Consider the following 23305-nt stretch of genomic DNA (forward strand, 5'->3'; position numbering starts at 1 on the left):
AGATCTCACATTTACCACATTCTAACTGGGCAGGCTGCTAATGCTACTCAGGCCACTTAATTCATCAATTCCATCATCTCCAGCTCTGTTTCCACTCAAACCATCAATAATACTTGCAAGGCAACAAATATTAAAGCTACAATCAAGAAGAAGAGGACTCTCCTATCCCTAGCCTATAGAAAGAGGAAGTAAACTTCAGCTTTAAAGCACCAGTACTGGACTAAAAGAGGACTGGAAGAGGACTATATTATAAGATAAGACCAAGATAAATATGATGAGGTCAGATGGCTAGGAATACATCTGTAAAAAGACAGGTGAATCACTAAAAGAAAAAAAATTATGTAAACTCTTAAGTGTGGAGTAACAAACATAGAGGTATAGGGCTATATGAGATGTCAAAGAGTGTATATTCTCTGTGTGAAGTAAAGTGAAGGACTAATACAAAGTGGTACATCTCTATTTTAGATGAGAGTCTGCTAAGAAGCATACAGAAGTCATAGATTAATGAGGAAGATACTATGTTGCAATAAAATAATGATCCTAAGTATATGTCTAAGTTAGCCACTAGCAGATCAAAGACCATGATATCAATGTTCTATCATGTCTAGCATAGTCCCTATACATCAGCCTTATTGAATATCTCTGAAAAATATTCAAGAAATTGCTTGCAGCCTATCAAAATTCATCATAGGGGCTATTTCAGCTGTAGGACAGAGTTGCAGCAGAGTAAGAAAGAAGTACTAGGAAGAAATATTTAAAATTGATAGATGGCATATCTAGAAGAGTGGCAGAAGTGATTAGAGCAACAGGAGGTCACATAAAGTATCATAATTATAGAGATTGTATTGATCAAACTGAAAGTCAAAAAGTGTCTCAATGAGTCACCAAATTAAAATAGCCATATCTGCACATGATGATATCATCTTCCCACGCTATAGGGAACTTAAATGAGGCTAAGAAGTATAGCTTTATGACAACCTCTCTACAGTTTAGCCATATTCCCACACCCTGGCTCATAATAAAGCAATTACATGAAAAGTTACAAACATTGAGACACTTTTTGAGCCACTGTATTCTTAAGAGTCAGATCCAAAGGGCTTAGCTTCAGCTCATGTGCTATGCCCTTTATCCAAGTATATGCCCTTAACTTCTGAGGGCTGAAGGATGAAGTCCAGAAGTCTAAAGTCCAATATGTAAGAATTCTGGCAGACATTCAGATATGAGAGATAAGACTAATCTGAACAAAGTCCAAATTAGAAAGAAATAGTGAAGGAATACCAAAGGTAGAGGTGGAGATATTAAGTCAATAGAAATCAATTCCAAGGCTATCAGAGAATGATGAGAGGAGAAACTCAAGTTGAATGGAGGCAAAAATGAGCAGAATCTAAGATGATATTTGAACTAAGGACATACAGAGACTTTGCAAGGTTTATATACTACAAAAGACATAATGGAAGATCAGTCAGTGTAGTGCAAAGCTATGTATGAAGTATATGAAAAGCTTATCAATTGTATAATGGAACATAATAAAATGAAGTCAGAAATAAATAAAGTCCAGCTAAATGAGTACAGTTGGATATAGACATGACTGGATGACTGTAAAAAGAAACTAACCAAAAGGAGATGTATAAAAGGAGAAAAGTACAGAACAAAGGAACCAGTCGGATCTGGACATCTGGAGATAAGTAGGTGATAGATCCAGGTCTGGAACATAGGATATGACATTTGAGTTATTGACTTGACTGTGTTCTGCTATTATTTTGAAGGCTTAGGATTGTTTATCATTCAATGACTATTCTTGAGCAATATAGTCACTATTTACATCATAGAATTCATCAATTAGATGGGTGACTCTAGGTGCCTAGAACAAAGGTCTCAAAAAACACAAAGGAAAAAATAAACATTATGATAAGCTGCTTTTCAAAATACAATAGATGGAAAATACAGCATTATCCTTGAAGGAATATGTCTATTTTTTGCATCATGTCCCACACAGAGAAAATCATTGATATATTAATTACTTTTTATTTATATTTTGACAGGCATGATGAGGGGAAAATTCTGTCTTCTCAATTAATTTTTTTTTTAATGTTTGGTAGAGGAAAATAGGAAATGCCTGCAGTGAAAGGATGAGGTGATAAAAGCCTTTATTATTTCCTATGACATCATTACTTTCTTCATAGCGACTTCATGGTATTCTATTGCATAGCCACCAGGCTTAGCCTAAGTAGGTACATTCAGACTAGTGAAATCCTCCATACAATACAAATGTACCTTTTTATCATCAATGAGTTAATATTTCTATATATCCTTTACAAACTTATGCTATGCTTGCACAATCACTGTATGATAGTTTTAACTGGCACTGGATTGTGGAGGCTGACAATAATATAACTAAGTGAATTGTGTGCTTTGAAGTAAAGACTACTAAAGATAGTGTCAAATACCAATGCTTAATGACCAAAGCCACTATAAACTAATATAAGTATGAGCCAAGTTAATGAATAGTCATCAGATGAATCTAAGACCTGCAGCTGCAACATTGTGATACATGTAATATACTAGCTAGTTGTACAACCACTATAAATTCCATGTTTCATTAATTATATAGCAAGCAAGAAAAACATAAAAATATATACAAAAACAAGATGTATAAGACAAACATGTCATATTTTCATTTGAATATGTACAGAGCAATGAGGACCCATAATCAATAATATCATATTATTTGCGCCTAAAGAATGAACTATTCTTGAAAATAATCTATAGGGAGAGGTGATGCTATAGCAAATGGAATATCTTTGGGTACCTTTTGAGGGAGCTGAGAGAGCTACTTATAGAAAAGTGTAGCAAGCTCCTTATAAGATATGCTAGAGGGAAGACCATCTGTATTATATGCGGCTGTGAGAATAAAATAATATCACTCTTGAATAATTGGACTAAATGGCTAAAAGAACAACATTATTATAATATTAGTAATATGTCACCAAGACTTGAAAGCACAAATCTTTGCTTTGTAGTCCAGGACTTATGATCTGTAAGGAGCCAGTATTAATACCACATAGGCTTGCTGGCCTCATTTTTGTTTATAGTATATGGCTCATCAAAGGTAGTTGCAAATCTAATGAAGATGTAGAATAGCAACTCTAGGTTATCACCAGCTGTATGAGAGACCATCTTTATATCAGGAAGAAGCTATAGTCCAAAAACCCGAAAATCTTGGACAGTCTGAAACCCAAAAATTCAGACATATACATATGGTATTTCACACATACAATTTCACTTGTTTTACCCCGGGATTAGGCCAGAGATTCATTGCACATACCCCCCTCCTATACCTGTCAAAGGACTAAAATTTTGGACAAGAATTTTGGACAGACATTTTCAGACATTTGATTTTTGGACATTGTGCGAACTCATCCAGTCATTTAGCATTTCACCTTCACACCACAGCCTTGCACCTGCACCATTACCTATGTAGAAAATCAGACAATTGGAAAACTGGACAAGAAGAAATACAAAAGTTGCACGAAGAAAGCAAGTCAGATGGTACTCTGCACCCAGTATCGTTTTGACAATCAGAAATTTGTGTTTTCCTTGCACTTATGATTATTGTTTTCTTGTTTTTTATTAGGCACCCTAGTGGGGGATATATAGTATGAACCCAAGACTCAGACATAGGGAGATTGGACATCGGACATCAGACATGCGAAAAACATTGGACTTGAAATTCTGGACATTGTATTGGATGCTTGGACATTGAGTTGTTCACACCAGATATATTTGTGCAGATGAAGAAGAGCAATAGATTGCGCAGAGAAGTTGAAAAAGATGACAGAATATGAGCAGACGCATATCAGTGCATGTTCAGACTTGCACTTGGAAATTCCATGCTAATGTCAGCTGCATCGGCCACTCAGATACATTCCTGCACATTGCATACCCTTGCATCACTTCCTCTATGCTTGAGATACCTCACATTTATCAGATTCGCACAGTGCAGCACTTATACAACAAAATCCTGAAACAATCATGCATCCCCACTGTTTTACTCAAAATTCCTGTGCTAATGTCAGCCGCATCAGCCGCTTGAATACATTCCCATGCATCAGCCAAAGAATCAGACACCCAGAAACACATATTTTGTTCCAACCAGAACATCATTCACTCCAAAATGTCCCCTATCTAAATCCAACATATTCTTACAATGTCCAATGAATTTTCATACACCCAACATTTCAGGTCATTGATGAAGTTATGACTGAGGACAGTCAGTATCTAAAGCCCCTAGGAGATGTAACACTCGAGCTGGCGCTGGGCTCGTATTCAGCTATTTCACACATTGTGTCAAATGCCCATCGCACAAGAATCACTTTCCAATGTTATCTGACACTTACCCACTCAATCTGACATTTATCTGCTAAACCCGACGCAAACCCAACAAACCCAATGTTTAGGCCACATTGGACCCAAGATTTTCCTGCACATTTGTCCTCCCTATGTCCAGTCCTGTTGTATCTATCCCCACTAGGTGTGCAGTTATCTGTTTTCACATCGCTAACATTGTAGGACACATTATTACATGTCTGCAGTACCACATGTCTTATTACATAGGACATCGGACCTGAAAATTAGCACTACTACTTTTGCCTATAGCACTCTGAAATTCTACATAGACACTATATATTTCACATACCTCCTTCTTACTTATCTTACCTTTCTACCTCCAAGTAGGAGGAGGTCATTAGATATCTGTAGTTCTTCACTGAATTCCACAAATATCATCCATTCTTTATCCAAAACATTCCGAAACACTGCCAGTAACCTGCCATTCGCTATTCCCAACATTCCTTTCCTAACCCAATGCTGACCCGACAATATCCAATGAACCCAGCCGAACCCGCTAACCCGAAAACATTGGACCCCATGGTTTTGACATTGGACTCGTAATTATACCTTCGGACTTTGTTTCCCATGCTTCGGACTACCTTCCTTTTAGTATAACTAATTATTCTACTACCAACAGTTAACCCCTTGGGTTGAACACACTTGTTCTGCAAGTATAGCAGACTAGGCTGTGCTAGACCACAACTATTATATTTTGCTAGACACTCACTTCATGTAGTGTCCAGCAAAAGTTGTTTACTTACAGCATACAAGCTGTGCCATGCATAAGTGCATGCAAGATGACAGGATGCTGTTGAATGTATTTGTTAAACTTGTCTGAAGACCAGGGTCTGGAGGCACGAATTAGGTCCAGAGCCATTCCTTCTGCCATGAGAGCTGTTGCTCCTCCAGCTCGCATAGAATGTCCAGAGAATTCTGCCCCACAGAAATGATGTAGCCACCGAAGGAACCATGATTGCATTGGCACATTTCCAGTCTTGGTCACCCAGAGAGCAGGATGGTGCAAGAATGACGCATCTCTTGTGTCAATGTACTGACACATGTGCGCCAAGGGATCAATGGATGAGTTTGGTTCCCCTGTGATCAGTATTTTGAACCCAGTTCCAAGGCTATCATTCTTTTGATAAGGAAGTGTATAGGATACTGAGTTGTTAGTGTAGGATAAGGTGTGCCATAGTGAAACCTTTTTGTAAGATTGTAGTCTGGTAGAGTCTGGCCAACTCAGCTCACCAAGTCATTGCAGACTCTTGAAGCTGGTAATCAGCATTGCAACAAACAGTGTGTCATCATAAGGTGGATTAGCTTCCCTTCTGATGATGTGAGTGATACGTACAAGATCATCCAGCCCTAGAGGCAACTTCTGGTGCACAGGTTTGGACAAACGACATTTACAACCTCGCAATGTACAAGTTACAAGAGGGGATCGGCGGACCACGCAAACCTCAGGATACATGAATTTGAGTCGATTGGCGATACCAGAAAGATAATTGTCAACCAAACAAGGTTCTAAGTGGTGAGAGAGCCATACAACGTAGTACAACAGTGTGTCCGGTGTGGGATCCATTTGACAATGATGAAGTTGGCAGAATGTGATATAGGAATTTAGATGAGAGTGATAAGTGGCTGCTGTAGATGACTCTATAGCAATCCCAAGTGCAATTGCACGTTCTCAGAAAAGACGCTCGTCCATCCAGGCCTCCCAAATGGGCTGCCTGGATGTAGAAGTGAGAGGTATCATTTTTTGAACACCCCCAGCACATTCTGAGGGGGTTCAAAATCATATATCTCCACATTTGGTGCAAACACAAGTACACGCTCATTCTAAAATCATGACAGCACATCAGCCACATTGTTCAATTGACCACTGACATATTCCACCCTCAAATCAATGCCATGCTTGAGCAGTACATCCATTGCCGAGATTAGGATAGGATTATAGGGAGGCTGAGCTCGCAGCGTGTTGAACATTGCAACCACATTTTGATTGTTGGTATAGATGAGCATGTGTGGTGGCACTTCTGCCATGTTCTGTATGGCATGTATAGCCGAACAGATGGCTAAAGCTTTCATAAAATATATAGTGTCTGATGATGAGGATTCTGGCAGCAGACATTAGCATGTGAAGTCCTTGTCTGGAAACCAGAGTCCTAGGCTAATTCCTGATGTGTCAGTGTACATGACTGCAACATCTTGACATTTTGGACTGAAGTCCAGACACTTGTAGAAAAGCAGACCTTGTGAACAGTCCATGTGGTCTGCCATCCAACCAAGTTTGCTAATGATGGACTTATTGACATGAAGTCGTCCAAATGGGTCCGTTTTCCCACAGATTTTTGTGTATATGGCAGACAATCCTGGCTTGAGCAGCGAGAAAATATTGAAGCTCCACTCACACCATCCTGCTAGTTGCTGAAACTCTCACAAGGACCACCTATAGCCTCTCATCGCAAAAAGACACAAATGTGTTACGAGCACAGCTTTCTTGTGTTCTGGGAGTGTTGCAGACATTGCATTGGGGTCGATGTCGAAACCAATTACTGTAAGAGGAGAACCAAACAGCTGTTTTGGTTGTTCATGTGATAACCCGATGTCGTCCCACAATTGTAAGAGTTGAGTCTGCTTTGCGAGAAAGAAATATTGGTAAGGTTCATAGTAGAGTCATTTAGAGGCAAGTTCAAATGAGAACAAGTCATCCATATAAGTCTTCAGCACATTGATTAGGACCTGATGAATCACAATCCATGCAACAAGTGACATGAAAGATATCCAAATCTTAGGCGAACCTCTACCACCGAAATTGTTGTTGCGATCGATGTGGCGCTCTCCATTGACCATTAGAATTTGCTTAACTTGCCAGAGAGTATGCATGGGTAGTCATCAGAATGCTTGTGACATGTCTGATTTGAACATGACGAGCTCATCATCAGGATGGAGCTTGCAATATTGAAGAAAGGAGGCACCGAGTGAATGTAAACCATCCAGTTTGGTGCCCTTGATTGAATCCGACTCAATCATTGAGTTGAGAGAGTACTCGCTGGCAGTGTGATCAACCACTAAACGTAGTTTATCAGTATTGGGTTTAGGCACTGTGTGCATCAGGATGCTGTACATTCCTGGCAAGAGTTCTCAACCAAAAATTTCAGAGACGCGATGTAGCACTCGAGCTCATGCTAGGCTCATATTCAGCCATTTCACGCATCACGTCAAATGTCCCTCGCACAATATTCACTTCCTGATGCAACCCGATGCATATCCACCAAACCTGACACTTTGACCAGCGGACCCAACGCATCGGCCGCATCGGACCCGATGTTTTTCCCGTGCACTTGTCCTATCCGTGTCTTGTCTTGTCAGCTAGCCCCACTAGGTGCGTAGCTGATTATTTCACACATTGCTCATGTCATAGCCAGTGCTATTACATGTTTTCCCATAGTCTGCAGTGCCTCGTGTTTATTTACATGTACATTGGACCTGAAATTCTTCGGCCACTACTTTCGCCTATAGGGTTCTGGATTTCTACGTACTTATATATATATTGGTTTCCACATAGCATATTCATTATTGTCATATCCCGTATTCCGGACCTACGTCCGACAATATTCCCACGCCTCATCCGGACCTTTGTATGCCTTATCCATGTCTCCAGTCCTCTGCCCATCCAAATCCCTGCACCTCTGCACATCCACATCCACACATCCACATCCAGATCCATTTACCTCCATACATCAGACCTCCGTACCTCCACAGCTAGCCTGCTTCATTCATCCTTTGTCCTATCGCCCTAATGTCATATCCCATACATCCACACATCTCGTCCAGACCATATCCAATCCAGTCTGGTTCGGTCTGATCCAATATACGATAAGCTACTTAATTCATTTCCTGTGCATATAATGTTAACACAGCCTATCTGGTATTTCCTTGTTCCCGGTATCTTGTTTATACTTACTACCAATACGCTTACTGATCCATTAACCTATGCTTCATTTCCAACTCACGTTTGACAACTTTGCTTATGCTTCGTACATAGCCTCGGACCTTTGTTTATTGATCTTTCCGATAGTCACTTAGTATATAAACTCTTGTATATGTCCTGTAGTTCCTCAGTCTGAATATCATATTAGTCCTCGCACTAGTCTTCACTCTAAGTCCTCATATCAGTTCTAGTCTTCCAACTTAGTTGTTATCCATCTCAGGCCTAGGGAGTTTCTCCCTAGGCCAGAGCTCTACTTATCTGATACTCCGCTCATCTGCTCATCCAATCCTCCATAGTTTCCGGAAGTTCATCCGAATCTTTCCCGCGGTCCTCCGGACCTATTCTGCTTCAGACTTTGTCCTTGCAGCCTTTCCTCTGTTTACTTCTACTCAGGACAAGTCCTGAGTAGCCATTATACATATCTGTATCAGGACAAAACCTCATCATAATTTCCAGAAGTTCCTCCGGAACTTTCCTGCACTCATCCAGAAGTTACTTGCACCCATCCGGAAAGTCCTTCTGAAATTTCCCACGCCTTCGGACATCTTCGGACTTTCTTCGGACACCAATCTGAAATTAAGGGCACATACTCAGGTAAGGGGCGCAGTGCACGAGCTGAAGCCAAGCCCCTCAGAATCAGTCCTACCCTTTGTGCACAGTCTTAACAATTATCCAAGTAGTAGGGAGCCGTTTCCCAATGCTTTGTGGTCAAATCCAATATTTCATAATTCTTAGTTGACATTGCGAATATTACCGCACTTTCTATCTGAAACACCTGTCCTTATCAATATTCCGCATATCACTCGCTATACCCGACGATCATTTCGCAAACCTGATGCAAACCTGCCAAACCTGCTAATCCGCTAAACCCGAAAACATCGGCCGACGCTTAGGTATCGGACTCGTAATTATACCTTCAGATTCTGTTTCTTGCGCTCAGACTTTTGATGCTTTATCGATTGACTAACTATAGACTTATTCCAATAGCAAACCCCTCGGGTCGAACACACTTGTCTAGCAAGTATAGCAGACTAGGCTGTGCAAGACCACTACAACATTTTTATATTGCTGACACTTACTTCATATATGTAGTATCAAGCATTGTTGTATCTTTACAGCAACCTTGCCGAATCTCTTCTTGCATTTGGGTCTCAATGAAGGCTAACTGCTCACTGGTCTTCTGGCATGTCCTCATTGAGTTGTCATCCAGAACATCTGCCCACAGCCAAAACCCTTGATGCAGAGCACAACATACCGAAATGATGAAAGGTTGGTTGGGATGTTCAGATAGTAGAGACTGGAATTTGTTAACATCAATAGGACAAACGATTTTGAACAACTCTGGATTGTGTGAGACTGTTTGACCACCATCACTTTTAACAAGTGCACAAGGAGCATTGGGAATGGGGTCTGCATATTCCATTGAGCGAGCAGTCGGACTGAAGCTAGCGTCCAATGGCAACCAAATCAAACCTCGACAATGACATGGTCATTTCAAAGAGCTCTCAGACTCATTTGCTTCTTGAGTCTTCAATATGCTTCATTTTAATGTGCTTGCACCCACAGACATGTCCATCTTGCTCGAATGAGCAGATGTGAGCATATTGGCAAGAGGCGGCACTGCATGTGCATTCATCCACATTCCACTTGCAACATGGGTCATGCTTGCTGTTGGATCCAGCTGAGCTTCCGATGTTGGTTTGGAGTCCATGGAATCATTGTGTTGTTTGCCATCTGAGTTGAAATGTAAGAAGATGAGGTCCTCAAACTCATGGAAGTTAGTAAGTTCAAGTCTGTGTGATGAACCGACTCTGTTTCTGACCGCTTTGTCAAAATGAATGACTCTTCTGTGGGCTGAAGTGTTAGCCTGTGAGAAGTACTTGGAAATGAATGCAAAATATTTGTTGAGCTCAGCCTCTTGATGAGGGAAGGCGAATTTAATGGTGTCAGCTGCTTTATTCCATGCTGCATACCAATCAGAGTTAGTGTCAATCTTCCTTGAAGCTGCTTCCAAGACTCTGTATTTAATCTCAACTCCTCTGAGGGTTTCAGTTTGTTTGTCAACTGCTCAAGAAGAGGTAATGATGGTGTGGACAACATCGAGATTGACACACTCTCCTGCAACGAGTTTGGTCCACTCGCTTTTATGGAACTTGGGAGCATATTTATGGTACATATGAGGTATTGCCAAACCTCTTTCTGGTCCTGAGACCAGTTTTTGAGGATCTCATTGGTTCACTCAAGACTGGGTAACAGAGGTTGGTACTTCCTACTCTTGATTGTGACTTCAATGGAGGAGTAGTCGAGCTTGGATCGTTTGCAAGTAGGCTCCACTGGCTCGGCAGATCTTGCTCTACTCCTATCCTTTGATAAAGGGGTTTCTTCATCATCGAGTGCTGGTTCATCCGAGCACTGTCCTGAATCCCTTGCTGCATGATATCTAGATTGATCATACTCTGTCTCAACTTCATTAAGCATGTCGAGATAGGGTCCAGCAACATTTGAAACTCACTGTCCTGGCGTAGCAAATAACTCATCTGATATGGTTTCAATGAGGGCAACATTCACGTCAACTTTGGAGATATGTGAGCATCTGAAGTCATTGATGATGGCAAGGCATGCCATTGCCAAGACTTGTTGGAATGAAATCTTTGCATTAAGGTTGGTTTGGGATGTATCCCCTGAAGATGATGGTCCAGGGGGTCCAGATGTTCCAGTAGACTGTGTTTGTGATGTTGTACCAGCATTTTCACCGGACATGAGTGAAATGATCAAATTGAAGATTTAAATATTAGCTTAAAAGTGCAGACATGCACAAGCAGATGGTGCTATGTGAGGGCAAGTCTGAGTGACAACAGAATAATACAGACTCATCAGCAACACATATATACCTGTTGAAAGAGGGGCCTTCAATTGTGTAAGCCATGAGGCTGAGTCACAAGTTTGGATTTGACTGGCATCGCTGAATAATTCAACTAGGTCAAATGAGTTAAACCCCAAAACATGCTGAATAAAATTCCTAAATTCATGAAAATATTTATGGACATAGATTGAGCCAAAAGCTGGGAGGCATCTAAGGGGAGTTCACAATGTGATGCATCATTGTCTTGCTATGAAGCAGCTTACCAAATAGCTTGGCCTTTGAGTCATCTGGTGAGCTGCTTCATAGCAAGACAATAATGCATCACATTGATAATTCCCCTTAGATGCCTCCCAGCTTTTGGCTCAATCTATGTCCATAAATATTTTCATGAATTTAGGAATTTTATTCAGCATGTTATGCTCATTTTCTGAAAAATGCAGCTTGAAGCTGAGACATCACTAGCTACATACATGTATGGTACATATTTATTTGTGGTAGTACATGTCAAATTGAATCTGAGAGGAATTATTCAGCCCTATGTTGTGCATTTGAGTGAGGGCTATCAAAGAGATCATTCATTAGCTTTGTATGAGCAGCCTGACCTGGAGTGCCATCATATGTCCTATCACCAATGACCTCATCACCATCTGGACCCTCAAGCTTCTGAACAAAAAAGTCTTCCCCCTCTTCACAAGCCCACTTGAGAGAGCTTTCATATGTTCCATCTTCCTTGCGATGATGAGTTTTGAAGCGAATAATCATGTTATGCAGGATAATACAACACTTGATCCACTGCACAGCAAAATCAAGGTTTTTCTCAGCCTGAATGCGGAAGCGAAGCTCTCAATGGGACTGGAACCATCCCTTCAAGACCGCAAATGTGTGTTCAACACAAACACAAACCTAAAAAAAATTAAATTCATTGAAAAACCAGAAGAAGAAAAAAACCTTGGAGAGATGATAATTGAATGTCTCCTGGTCCTTTGTCAACCATTCATTGCAAGGCTTTTTGTAGGGAACAATGTACCATGGCTCCAATAAATATGCACTATCTGCCCAAACCCAATAATCATCAGGCAGAAGGTCAGCATGCTCTTCATAGAGGTAAGTAGATTGGAAAGCAAATGCATCATGGACACTCCCAGGATGACCAAGGGAATAATTAACAATAAGGAGGTTGTGGGGCAAGATGACAGCCTAAAATTAAATCAATTTTTTGAATATGAAAGGGAAAAAAAATACCTGACAGCCCAGGAAATATCTGGATTTCCTATCATAAAATGTCTCCCCATAATAGCCCAGTTTGGTGAAAAGATTCATGTTGAGCCATCAATGGCCAGAAAGCCACCCTTCTACTCAGGACAAGTATATGACTTGTCAAATTTACAAGCCAGGTCAACATCCTCAGAATTAGCTGCTGGGAAGCAGATAAACTGATTATGGGCATCAAGCACCGCAATCATCACATGATTAGTACAATTAACTACAGACCCAACACCCACACCTGCCCATTGAGTGACATCCTCAAGAGTAATGGTATTACTATAGTGGCCTGCCCAATTCAGAAAAATAGCAAGCTGGATGGAGATGGGGAGCTGAGGATTGTTGGACTTGCTTTGGAAGATAAGGTGATCAGAGATATAATCAAGAATGTCATCGAAGATCTCAGGGCTGACACAAAGTTTCTGCCAAAACAAGTAAGGGTAATGTTCCTCATGGTGAATGAGCATGTGAAGCTGAGGTACTCATAGAGGAGGCTCATTAGGCTTGTGGAGTATATGAGCCCTTTTAACCTCATCACGAAGTGCATCAATGGTGTCCTGGAGCCTGTCGTAAGGCAGTACAGAATCATTGGAAGATCTAGAATCATCACTGGAAAATTTGAATATCCCTATCATAGGGGAGAGGGGGGAGGGGGGAATGAGGAGCTAAAGGATAGACTGATAGTATCATCATCATCTGAAGTGTTAAAAAGCAAGTCCTTGGAGTCAGAGTCAGAATCACTCTCAAGGTTGGACCAATTGTCCAGGATATCCTAATACTATAGCTTGGCCAATGAAAGTGTGGCCTGATCAACAATATCAAGAATTTCTTGGCATGCAGATGGACAAGGCATAGTTTCAGTAGGGCAGGAGTCGAGGGGATCAAACCTCCCATCCATTTCATGCATATGTGACATACTTTGTGTCAGAGTTTGAAATTTCAGAAAATTCCAAAGTTCTGTCTCACACTGAGCATGTTGGTGCCGTCGTTGACCTCACATCCTCGATGCTCACCTGCAGCACTGAGTAGGACATAATTCAAGTTTCCAGGTGCCATCCACCCAAAGTAAGTGATTTTTGTGCTTATTGCAAGTTGTAGCTATCCTTCACAGTGGTGGGAAGACCCAAGCGCATACATCAGATCCTCAGAGTCCCTCCACATCCTTTGGTGCTTCACCCTCTCCCACACATTTCAATGCTACACCATTCACTAGCACTCATGACATACCTCCTCCCACTATAGGTCCCTTCCCACATGTTGCCATTATGCCCTCCACTGGCGCTCATTATGCACCTCCTGGTGCCCTTGGTAGCCCTTCCCAAGTCGCGGGCACAAAACACCACTTTGCTGCATCACCCACTCCTCTTCCTGCCCCCCCAACCGTTTGAAATTCCCACCAAACCCCTGACAACCCACTCTTAGTCCATCTCACCCTCCTTCCCCCAGCACTTATTTGTTCCATCTGGTACTTGCTACCTATGGCTGATTTCATTCTTGTGGGGTGGTTTTTTTTTTACAATTTTAGTAACGCAGTCATTTGAAATACAAATCTATTGGATCCTACTTGCTACCCATAATGAATCTATGCCCCAGCTACTTTTGCTACTCAACAGCACGACTTTCCCCTCTGTATAGCACACTTTCAAAATCCTGAGTGTTTGAATGTCCAACTTTGTGCTGACATGCGCCGAGCATGATTCAACTGTTCTTACACGAAGCTTTAGCTGAGAGTTTAAAGTGTTTAAGCAAGTTTTGAAATGTTTGGAAAGTTGAATTGAGTACCACTAATATTTATGCAGAATTGTTGGTAATGATCAAAGTCAGATCTAAGTTTGCATGAAGCTATTTTTTGTATGGTCACAGGTCACAAGGACTGTGACACTGAGTGTGACTGTATCTCATACTGTACATGACGAAGTGTCAAATCTCTACAGTACTATGTCCATGTGATCATGTTTTGGTTGCCATGCACGAGGTATATTGACGGCCGTTTAGAAAGAACGTTTGGTTGTCGATTCGATTAAGGTTGACAATGCAGTGTTCCGGCCAAGCCGCAGCTTGGATGTCACCGCGGTCCCAAACAAGGATTAGTAAGAGAACACAAGCGTTGCCGTACCTTAGCTATGTATGAACAGCAAAAACGACATTTTAGAACTGAGCACCCGCCTCCGAGTTTTTTTGGGGCAATGTTTAACGCTGTTGTGGGTATTATCGTAACTAATAATACAAGCCTAATAATGTGTGCACGCTCGCCCAGTATTTGCAGTTAGCAGCTACCCAGGTGCTAAATACATCATGTTCTAACTCACGGGTGTCACTGTCAGACCGGATTACTTAGACGTGCGACACCAAGCCAGTATCAGATAGGATTTGCCGCACAGGATTTGCCACAGAGGCACAGACACACGTTGCCGTCGCCAGTTTGGATCTTAGTACGAATTACAAGCTGTTTCACCATCTCGGCACCTTAGACCACGCAACGCTCTCACCAAATGCCCTGCGAGTGTCCGACATGCGTGTGGTGCGTCGCACTCCCAACTATGGTTAATTTCACTCGTTGAATATTTTTGATTAAAAGTCAAAAGCAAAAGAGTGAGGCTCCAAAGATAACTGGGCACTTATAAATAGGTTCTTGGCGTCGTCTGGTTCCATTATCTTGGTCACTAGTTCCGGCCCAGACGTGTCATTTCACTGCCATTTGTTGGTACTAGTTGCTGCCAATCACAACAGCGGGTCCCACAAGGGGCAGGAAAAGGTGAGAGATTACGAGAGCCTACTCTGACAAACAGTAATGCTAACCATACAGCGCAATGAAAACAATAAGTAATGAAGCAAATTTGTACAGTAGCTACACTGAAACTCCAACAGAACCAGAAGATATGTGTTGGGACGTGTGTTGGGTACCCTCTGAATGATTTTGGAGATCCTCTGGAACATCTCTGCTAGGACCGGTGGAGAGCAATGACCCTATCGCCATCGATGCTCTGGAGCGCGGCGAATACTCCTCGGAATCACTCCGAGACGAATATGGCGACGGTGGCAAGTCGCGAGAGGATGTGTGAGATGTGCGTAATTCGTAGTGTGATGAAGGGGAGCGAGAGGAGCGTTGGCGTTTTCGAGGTGGTTGAGAGATTTGAGGTGGTTCCCTGACCACAGGCAATTGTTGAGGGGAGACACGTCCGTTGGTCATGTCAGTTGGAAATAGCCCATGTTTTGAGTAAGGTGCTGCGGGTGGTAAGGGACGGGAGGGAGGTGGAGGGCTTGTATGCCGAGCATCCGCTGCGGACATTTCAAGTAGAGTCCTGTGCAAGGAAGCGACAGATGCGAGTCGCTGTAAAGGGGTCAACAGGAGACGAGGAGGCAAGATACGAGAAAGCTTACCTGGTCTTCTGCGCTCTTTGCATTCAACATGGCAATGAGCATATCTCTGTCACCGTCGCCTTTCGATTTGTATGCCCCAAGTATTTCTCTGAGGCTAGGTGGTGGTGCCTGAGTGATTGTGAGCATCTAGGAGAGGATGATATATTTTGAGTAGGCTGACCTGCTCTAGTATTTGTGAACTGGACATGATGAGTCTCCTGTAGTCTGCCTCGATTGAGTGGTAGGGCAAACGAGAGTAGTCCTGTGGAGGGCCAGAATTCATTTAGGTGGGTTGTTAAGCGTCTTGTAGCGAATGGGTTAGAACGGCGCCAACCGCAGACTTTTTGTAGGTGAGCCAAGTCCAAAATTCTATCTTTAAGCCTGGTATATTTAGAATGCCAAGCCTAAGGTGAGGCTCGGATAGCCGAAGAATTCTAAATCTGAATGGGAATCTGACGACGTGTTCTAACATGCAGACAACGCTAGTACTTGCTTCGTTTCCCATATTTTATCCACCCGAGTGCTGAGGGATGAGGGATGGATGGGCTCCACTGCTGCAGACACGTGCTGACGAAATAAAACGGAGGTACTAATTTTGACAATGGCAGGGTCTTGGCAATTCTATTTTTATCAATCTAATTCCGTATATCGTAGGACCTCGTAAGGACCCTTGATAATGCCTCAAGGAAGCAACCGGAACACCAACAAACCGTCTAGCCTCTAAAAAAACACGTTGTTCACATCCCCACATGTACACTAGCTGGGAGCAACTAACATCCCCAAAATACACCCGTAAATTGAATTAACCCATGGTCAAATTTGTCCGCTTGCGAAAAAAAAAAAACTTTGATGCTTCTGTCAGCCAGCACGGCAGCCCTGCCCAGACTCAGGAAAAGGTAATAGCTGTCTATGGTTGCCAACAAGACGATCGGAATCACGTGACTATCACGTGCAGTTCGCGAGTAACGTCCTCAAGCTTTCGCATCCAAGTCCAACTTGGATTTCACCAATGCCACAACAGCCTGCAGATAGTGACGATGAATTTCCAGACGATATCGGACAGTTGGACTTGAGTAACGTCCCAGGTCTTCAGGAAATTCCGCTCCCAGCTTCGATCAGCCCTTTGGATGATCCTCCTCCCACAGTGACCGTACCAGCGGCCCCATCGCAATCATCTACGTCTTTCCTACCCTCCGAGTATGAATGCGACGATGAGATAGATGAGTCAACCATTGCCGCTCTGGATGCTCTCGAAGCACAGTTTGCACATGGTCAATCTCAACTCGGAGGTCAGTCAATCGTCAACTAATACCACAACCCCTATGTTCAACTCAACGCATACAGCTTCTCCTCTAACTGCTCAGCAATCGATTAGTAGTGAGTTTCACACATTTTCAGTCGTTGCATGTTGAAAGATGATGTAGACTCAACAGCTCGCGCTGGTACGTTTCGTTAAAAGCCGACGATGGTTTAAGCTCTTATGTATCCGTTGTGTCATCTACATGATGTCTGAAACCCACTACCATCCATCTTGTGAGTTTCAAGTTCAAAAGTTGTGCGCGAACCAACACAACTCGTACCATGTACAGGTCTAGATGACCGCAAGCGTGGACCGTCGTCACCGCAAACATCGCCCGCCAGTAAAAAAGGCAAGACAAGTGCCGAAGACAGCCATGAGACAGCAAACAAAATACTCGAGGGATTCGAAACCGAGATCATGTGTCCGATGTGCGTACTGATACCTAGTCTACTCGCCTGCGAAATGATGTCTTAAAAACATTGTAGATGCTTTGATGTCATGTGAGTGTTTCCATGCTGCATCGCAGTATTTGATCTCGTTCTTCTTTAGGGTAGCAGCGCACCTATGCAATCCTTGCGGCCATAGCTGCTGCGGAGAATGCGCTCAAAGCTGGATATCCCAGAATGTAAGATATTCTATTTTAGGACAAGGTCGGATTTTATGAGCCCTATACTACTACAGAAAGCGTCTCCGGCATGTGCAGTGTGCCGCGCTGCGTTGTCAACGTTCAAACCACTTCTTCCCAATTATTCCCTCGATGCCGTAGTCCAGCAATACATCCGTGCTCTTGCCGCCAGCGGACGATCTGAATGGCAAGAAAAGGGAGACAGGTTAGCAGAGTGGAGGAAGCGCCACGAGTAAGCTCCCCAAGTCTATTCGGTTGGTTCGTTTACGTACTCTTATTACAGCAAATGGAGGAGAATCGCCCAAGCGAATGCACTAACGGCAAAGGCGAAAGAAACTGCTTATCGTACACGACGCTATCAAGGCGCTATCGTTTCCTACGTGCCACCAGTTTATGATAATCTCGGATCGTATAACGATGACGAAGATGACGAAGATGGAGACCCAACCTATGAAGACGATGAGGTTGTGGAGATTTTACCGCGTCGAAGAGTACTGAGACGGTAACCAACGTTCGTTCCATGGCCTATGTTCTTAAACGGACCTCATTCGATATTCTATATTCCTGTCATAATTGTTACTTGTCGTATCGTAGTCGCAGTTCACGTTGCCTGTTATTCGCTTCAAGCAGCCAGCAGACCATTTGCACTTGTTTGGTGTCGCACCTTGCAACTAGACTCGTGACCAATCGTGGAGTAGCTGCTATCTTACACGTCACATCACGTAAATTGACCTACTGATGCCATCAGAAATTCTAGCACATTCAGTGCAGCTCGGTTCCTCATAATTCACAAAGGCCGCCGTCTTTAGAGCCTCCTAGGATATCACGCATGACTCATGTGCACGAGGCTTTCCCCAACACACAGTGTTTGGACAAATTCCAAGCAGTTCCAAGTATGTCTATGAGCGGTGACCCGTTCAAAACGGCTTGCTAATCAAAAGTATATTATTAGGTCGACTGCTTTCAAGTGACCGGAACTACTTACATTCTAGGAATCCACAGTACAGACAGGCTCCAGGCCTCTTCAGGCTTTCAACTTGATGACGATCGCAACCGCTGTTGACTGTGCATCCAATCATTACCAATGCTAGTGCGGTTGGTGCCAATGTCCTATGCTCAGTCAATCACAAACACGTCCTCTGACAGTGAAGGTGAGTTTCAAGCTAAAAATTACTTTGGGGCTCTGGATGAGATCCATGCTGCTCACATGTCACACCAGTACTTTAAAGGCGGGCGACTCAGCAATCATGTGGCTAACTTAGGTTCAGTTGCTGGAGCTGCACCGCTAGTGGGTGTTTATCGGGCGTATATGTGCATAGTACTCATTTCGATTCGTCCACCAGGCATCCGACTGTGGCATCAATTTCGAAGCCGAGGTGATAATTCAGAGTCAGATTCATTAAACGCCTTTTCAGCTAACTCTGATGTTCTACTACTAGGTTTCATTGGCCCGGGGAAGATCACAGGGATATGTGCGATGCTTGTTCGTGATGGCCCGCAATCTCCCATCTATCGACGTTCCAATCAACATATACTATCAGTTGATAAAAGACTTCTCGAACCACTATAGGCCCATTCGCTCCGCAATCCCCTGCAGGTGTTAGTGCACCCGAGAGCGCTTGGTTCAGTAGAGCTGGACCCTCAGTACTTACTGCTATATCAAGCGGCATCATGTTGTAGCCTTCGCTGTTCTCAGGTAATTTACTCACTGGCACAGCCACGACTTTGATTGCATTTTGCAGGGCTCGATGTACTTCGGAATGATCGGTTGCTCGAACCGCTCCTGGCACTGCTTTCCACAATGTCTACTTTTAATACGAGCCTGGACTCTATTGGGGCACGTTCTAGCCTGTCTCATGGGGCTTGCTTATTGCAGTCCATTCTAACGTTCTCTCTAATTCCCATTCTCATGAATATTGTTCAGGCGTGCACAGCCAGGAGTGGCGTTGTTTAGTGCCACATTCTTGCGATCAATGAAATATCCATTCGGTCAACTGTTTCGCCCGCCGCATATATTCACCGATCGGTTAATCTCATAGTCGCGCCACCCCCCTATCCACCACAGGATGCTATGAAGCTAGCGTTTCGCCTTACGTGTGGGATTATGTTATTCTGGTGTATGAGATGACTGAGCATTCCGAACGTGTGTGGACTCCTTACATGCTCATTGCACGCTTCACGGTCACGACATCCATGAAGCCATATTGCTTCCCAAGCAAATCACGCACAAATCATTGGTCGGTCGGTATCTTCAATCTTGCCAAGATTTTATGCAATGTGCATATTAGGTAAGGTCATTTCGCCCATATATCTACCGTTGATCGCAGAAACAATGTGCTCATGTCCTCGTTGAACAGTCATAGTGCTCTTTGTTCTTGTGGGTGATTTCACATTTCGGGGGTTTTCTGAATCTGAGAGTATTCGATACCTAAGTTGTTGGTCAGGAGATCTTACCATAATTCACGACGCAACACAAAGACTCTTCGAAGGCTGTCGTATATAGCATTATCTCTTCGCAGCTGTCATTTAACCTAAAATTACCGTAGACAAAAGGAATGTCGCTATGTTGACCCGGAGCTCCTGGTCAGCATTGACGCCTGAGTCCACACCAATGTCTGCAATAAGTGGTGTTTCACATCTAGATTTCAACTTTGTGTTGTACGTATCTAGGAGGCAAACTTAGTGTAATTGGTGCACCAGAACCAATATAAACTATAGGCCGCCTAAACTCGTATTAGTATTGAGATTGTCAAAACAAAATTCTGCTGGGTATCTATATTAAATCTCATCGTCGTAATCATCTCCGTTCCGAATGTCTCTTTGACCAAGTCTCGATTTTGCACTGGTAGTAGAACTGAAAGTTGAGATCGACTGCGCGATAATGTCGTCTAACATATCAGGGGGGATGTCGTACTCAGATCCTCGGACCACGATGGCATACACCGCTGGAATAGCGTTCAGTACTTGTCCATGAGTGCCAGGTGATAGAGAAAACGCTACCGTCCTCAATCTTTTCCAGAGATTGTGAGGTTACAGCCTGTTTCTTGGACAACTCCCTCACGTAAGGAGTAAAGTGTTCGAAATCTACTTATCCACAATCACATCTTTGCACACTATTGTCAAACTGACTGACTTGCCTGCCTTGCATTGCCGGACGAATGCACACACTTCTCTGGCTCTGACGCGACCGCCCTTCTGAGCTATTCCAGATATTGCAAATCGCATGAGTTCGCCAGTGACATCAGACAAACCCAGCAAGTAATCTTCCTTTGGAAGAGTAAAATACTAGGGTCGTGCCGTAGAGTGCAAGATTCAGTCATACGGGTATCATTGAGGTGTAGCATACGCACAGGTATGCCGTTCTCGTCAGAAAGAGACAGCTGAACTTCCTGATATGACACCAGAGTGCCATGCTCGAGGTAGTGAGCAAAGCCCAGTGCTTCAATATACCTGAAGTCAAAGGCGTTCAACACGTATGTCAACCAATTTGCCATGTTAGAGCCCACTCTTGGAGGCCTGGCGATACTGCTCTGTGGTAGTGCCAGAACCGCTCAGCTTGTACCTCGAGCCTTATTTGTGCATATAACGCTTGCACTTCCCGAAGCTTTTCACGACCGCGACGGACTACTCGCAGAGAGGGATTAGAGTCATTATTGGGCTCTTCTGTCATTGCTCGGTGGAGTAGGAAGATGACTTTCTTGGAAAGGTTTGTCGCATCCCGGCTAATCTATTGGAGGGGTCAGAATGCTCAGTGACGCAGTTGATTCTTTCGAGAGCCTGGAACCTTGATAAGTCGTTCTCTCCGGTCATGATGTTCGTCTATTTCTTGTCGGAACTCATCAAATGCTTTGATGACACTTTCTCGATGGGTTCCCATTTGGAAAGCGTGACAATAAGATGGGGAGCCTGAGAGCGGTCGACGACCTTGAACACCAAGTTTAGTACATGTCCTTTGAGTTAGCGGAGGTATTGTATTCGAATTTCTGTTATTTTTCAATATATATCGCAATAATATGGCAACCACATTGCAACATTGCCGTACCATTGCCTATCACCACTTCTTCGTATTTCATGCCTCCTAAAAACCACACTTTGTATCATAATACCATAGGTCGTGACAAAGGTTTTTTCGTCACGCTGAAGCGGCTCGGAGTTTGAATAAGTATAAAGAAATTGAATTTCTGAGGATTGGGACTAAGCTTGCCAATGCATATTCATTTACATAATTAACCATTTGCCATTCGGTTAAGAACCTTTGTTCGTTTAAGTTGTCCTGGGTTCGCTTATCTTCGTACTTGATGGCTTTTCCATCCAAGCCTGGGTGTCCTGTGTGTGGGATCGTGGCCGCTGCAGCGGTTCATGCCCCCGGACAGTCCCCACGTTCACACAGCCCAGACGAGCCGGCAGAGCCAGAAATACTCTGGAAGGACGAAAATTTTACTGCGTACCGGGAGAAAGCTCATCCAGTATCTTCCAGTGGTCATATAATCATAGCGTTCAAGTAAGTCTTCTATCTACCATATCAGATTCTTCAAGCACTTTCCCCTGATCGAATACCCCAGTCTCCATGTTCCATCGATATACACCCTGGTACGTAACATTTCAGGCCTCCCCGCGGCGAAGAATCTTACCTGGCTTTGGTAGTCTTCCAGTGACTTGCCTCTTCTTGTGAATGTTAGAAACCTTGGCAGGAGACTTTTGTCCGCGTCGTCGCCGCCCTCTTCCTCCCCTTTCTCATCTGGCAATAGTTCTACCGCACCTTCGGCACCTCATACCGAATCCCAATTTCGGATCGGCTTCATTACTCCGCCTTTCAAGGACAACAAAATTCCTATCACAGATCATCTTCATGCACACGCCTATCTAGCCCCTGCCGATCTACTTGGCTGGTGGAGAGGTGTCGCATACGGTCCTCTCGCTTGGTATGCTGTCGATGATTTAATTGCTGAGATTCGGTTGGATTTCTTTTTACGTATTATACCTCTTTCAAACTGACTATTTTGTATCACTAGGGAGTCAGTCTCGAACAATCGCGTGAAATCTGGTTACGACGATCGGATAAATGCCCCGATAGACACGGTTCCCGAGGCAGGCGCGCGAACTGGTGCAGCCAATGGTGACGAATATATCGCTTCGGGTCTAGCTATTCCTGACCTTGAAGATGGTCTCGTATCCCCAAACTCTTATAATACCTCCTTTGCCTCCAGTGCTAGTGGCCTTATACCCCATTTACACGTATGATAAACACATCAATTTCCATCTTGAAGTACCGGACATATTTCATCTACCTAGCAAGTCCTCGGACCTCGTCACAAATAACTGAACTTTCTTGTATAATCAAGTATTGGAATTGCTTTCTCTAGCTAGCCTATTTCTATACGATTCAATGTGTAACTATCCAACATCAATGAGATTTGCTCTGTCATGATCTACAAAATAAATTTCGGATTTCAAGATCAAGCATCTGACAAAGCATCATAAACCAACGAGAATGGACGAACTATAATTTGC

At 43.3% G+C, this 23305-nt stretch overlaps 4 protein-coding genes across 4 annotated transcripts; 2 read left to right on the forward strand and 2 right to left on the reverse strand.

The window, feature by feature from the left end:
* Positions 1-14911: 14911 nt before the first annotated feature.
* F5891DRAFT_1103989 (uncharacterized protein) lies at positions 14912-16434 on the reverse strand. The gene is made up of 4 exons (XM_041363625.1): positions 16051-16434; positions 15891-15998; positions 15088-15840; positions 14912-15030 (listed from the first exon to the last, which is right to left on the reverse strand). The coding sequence occupies exons 1-3, from the start codon at positions 16150-16152 to the stop codon at positions 15358-15360; spliced, it is 693 nt and encodes a 230-aa protein (XP_041230428.1). The 5' UTR covers positions 16153-16434; the 3' UTR covers positions 14912-15030; positions 15088-15357.
* A 444-nt stretch (positions 16435-16878) lies between these two features.
* On the forward strand, positions 16879-18676 carry F5891DRAFT_1258124 (uncharacterized protein; the record flags this gene model as incomplete). Its single annotated transcript, XM_041370061.1, has 8 exons — positions 16879-17158; positions 17214-17246; positions 17294-17311; positions 17459-17597; positions 17655-17669; positions 17719-17794; positions 17851-18026; positions 18078-18676. 8 exons carry the CDS (start codon positions 16879-16881, stop codon positions 18298-18300), a joined length of 960 nt encoding a protein of 319 aa, XP_041230429.1. The 3' UTR covers positions 18301-18676.
* A 1814-nt stretch (positions 18677-20490) lies between these two features.
* F5891DRAFT_1013022 (Translin) lies at positions 20491-21745 on the reverse strand. The gene is made up of 6 exons (XM_041360769.1): positions 21579-21745; positions 21301-21521; positions 21145-21244; positions 20932-21079; positions 20795-20878; positions 20491-20739 (listed from the first exon to the last, which is right to left on the reverse strand). Exons 1-6 carry the CDS (start codon positions 21669-21671, stop codon positions 20573-20575), a joined length of 813 nt encoding a protein of 270 aa, XP_041230430.1. The 5' UTR covers positions 21672-21745; the 3' UTR covers positions 20491-20572.
* Positions 21746-22013: 268 nt separating this feature from the next.
* Positions 22014-23258, forward strand: F5891DRAFT_760355 (uncharacterized protein). Its single transcript, XM_041373156.1, has 4 exons — positions 22014-22295; positions 22357-22384; positions 22439-22749; positions 22807-23258. The coding sequence occupies exons 1-4, from the start codon at positions 22093-22095 to the stop codon at positions 23033-23035; spliced, it is 771 nt and encodes a 256-aa protein (XP_041230431.1). The 5' UTR covers positions 22014-22092; the 3' UTR covers positions 23036-23258.
* The last annotated feature ends 47 nt before the right edge of the window (positions 23259-23305 follow it).

The sequence above is a fragment of the Suillus fuscotomentosus genome (assembly GCF_016647785.1).
Source record: "Suillus fuscotomentosus strain FC203 chromosome Unknown F5891scaffold_9, whole genome shotgun sequence".
Taxonomy (NCBI): domain Eukaryota; kingdom Fungi; phylum Basidiomycota; class Agaricomycetes; order Boletales; family Suillaceae; genus Suillus; species Suillus fuscotomentosus.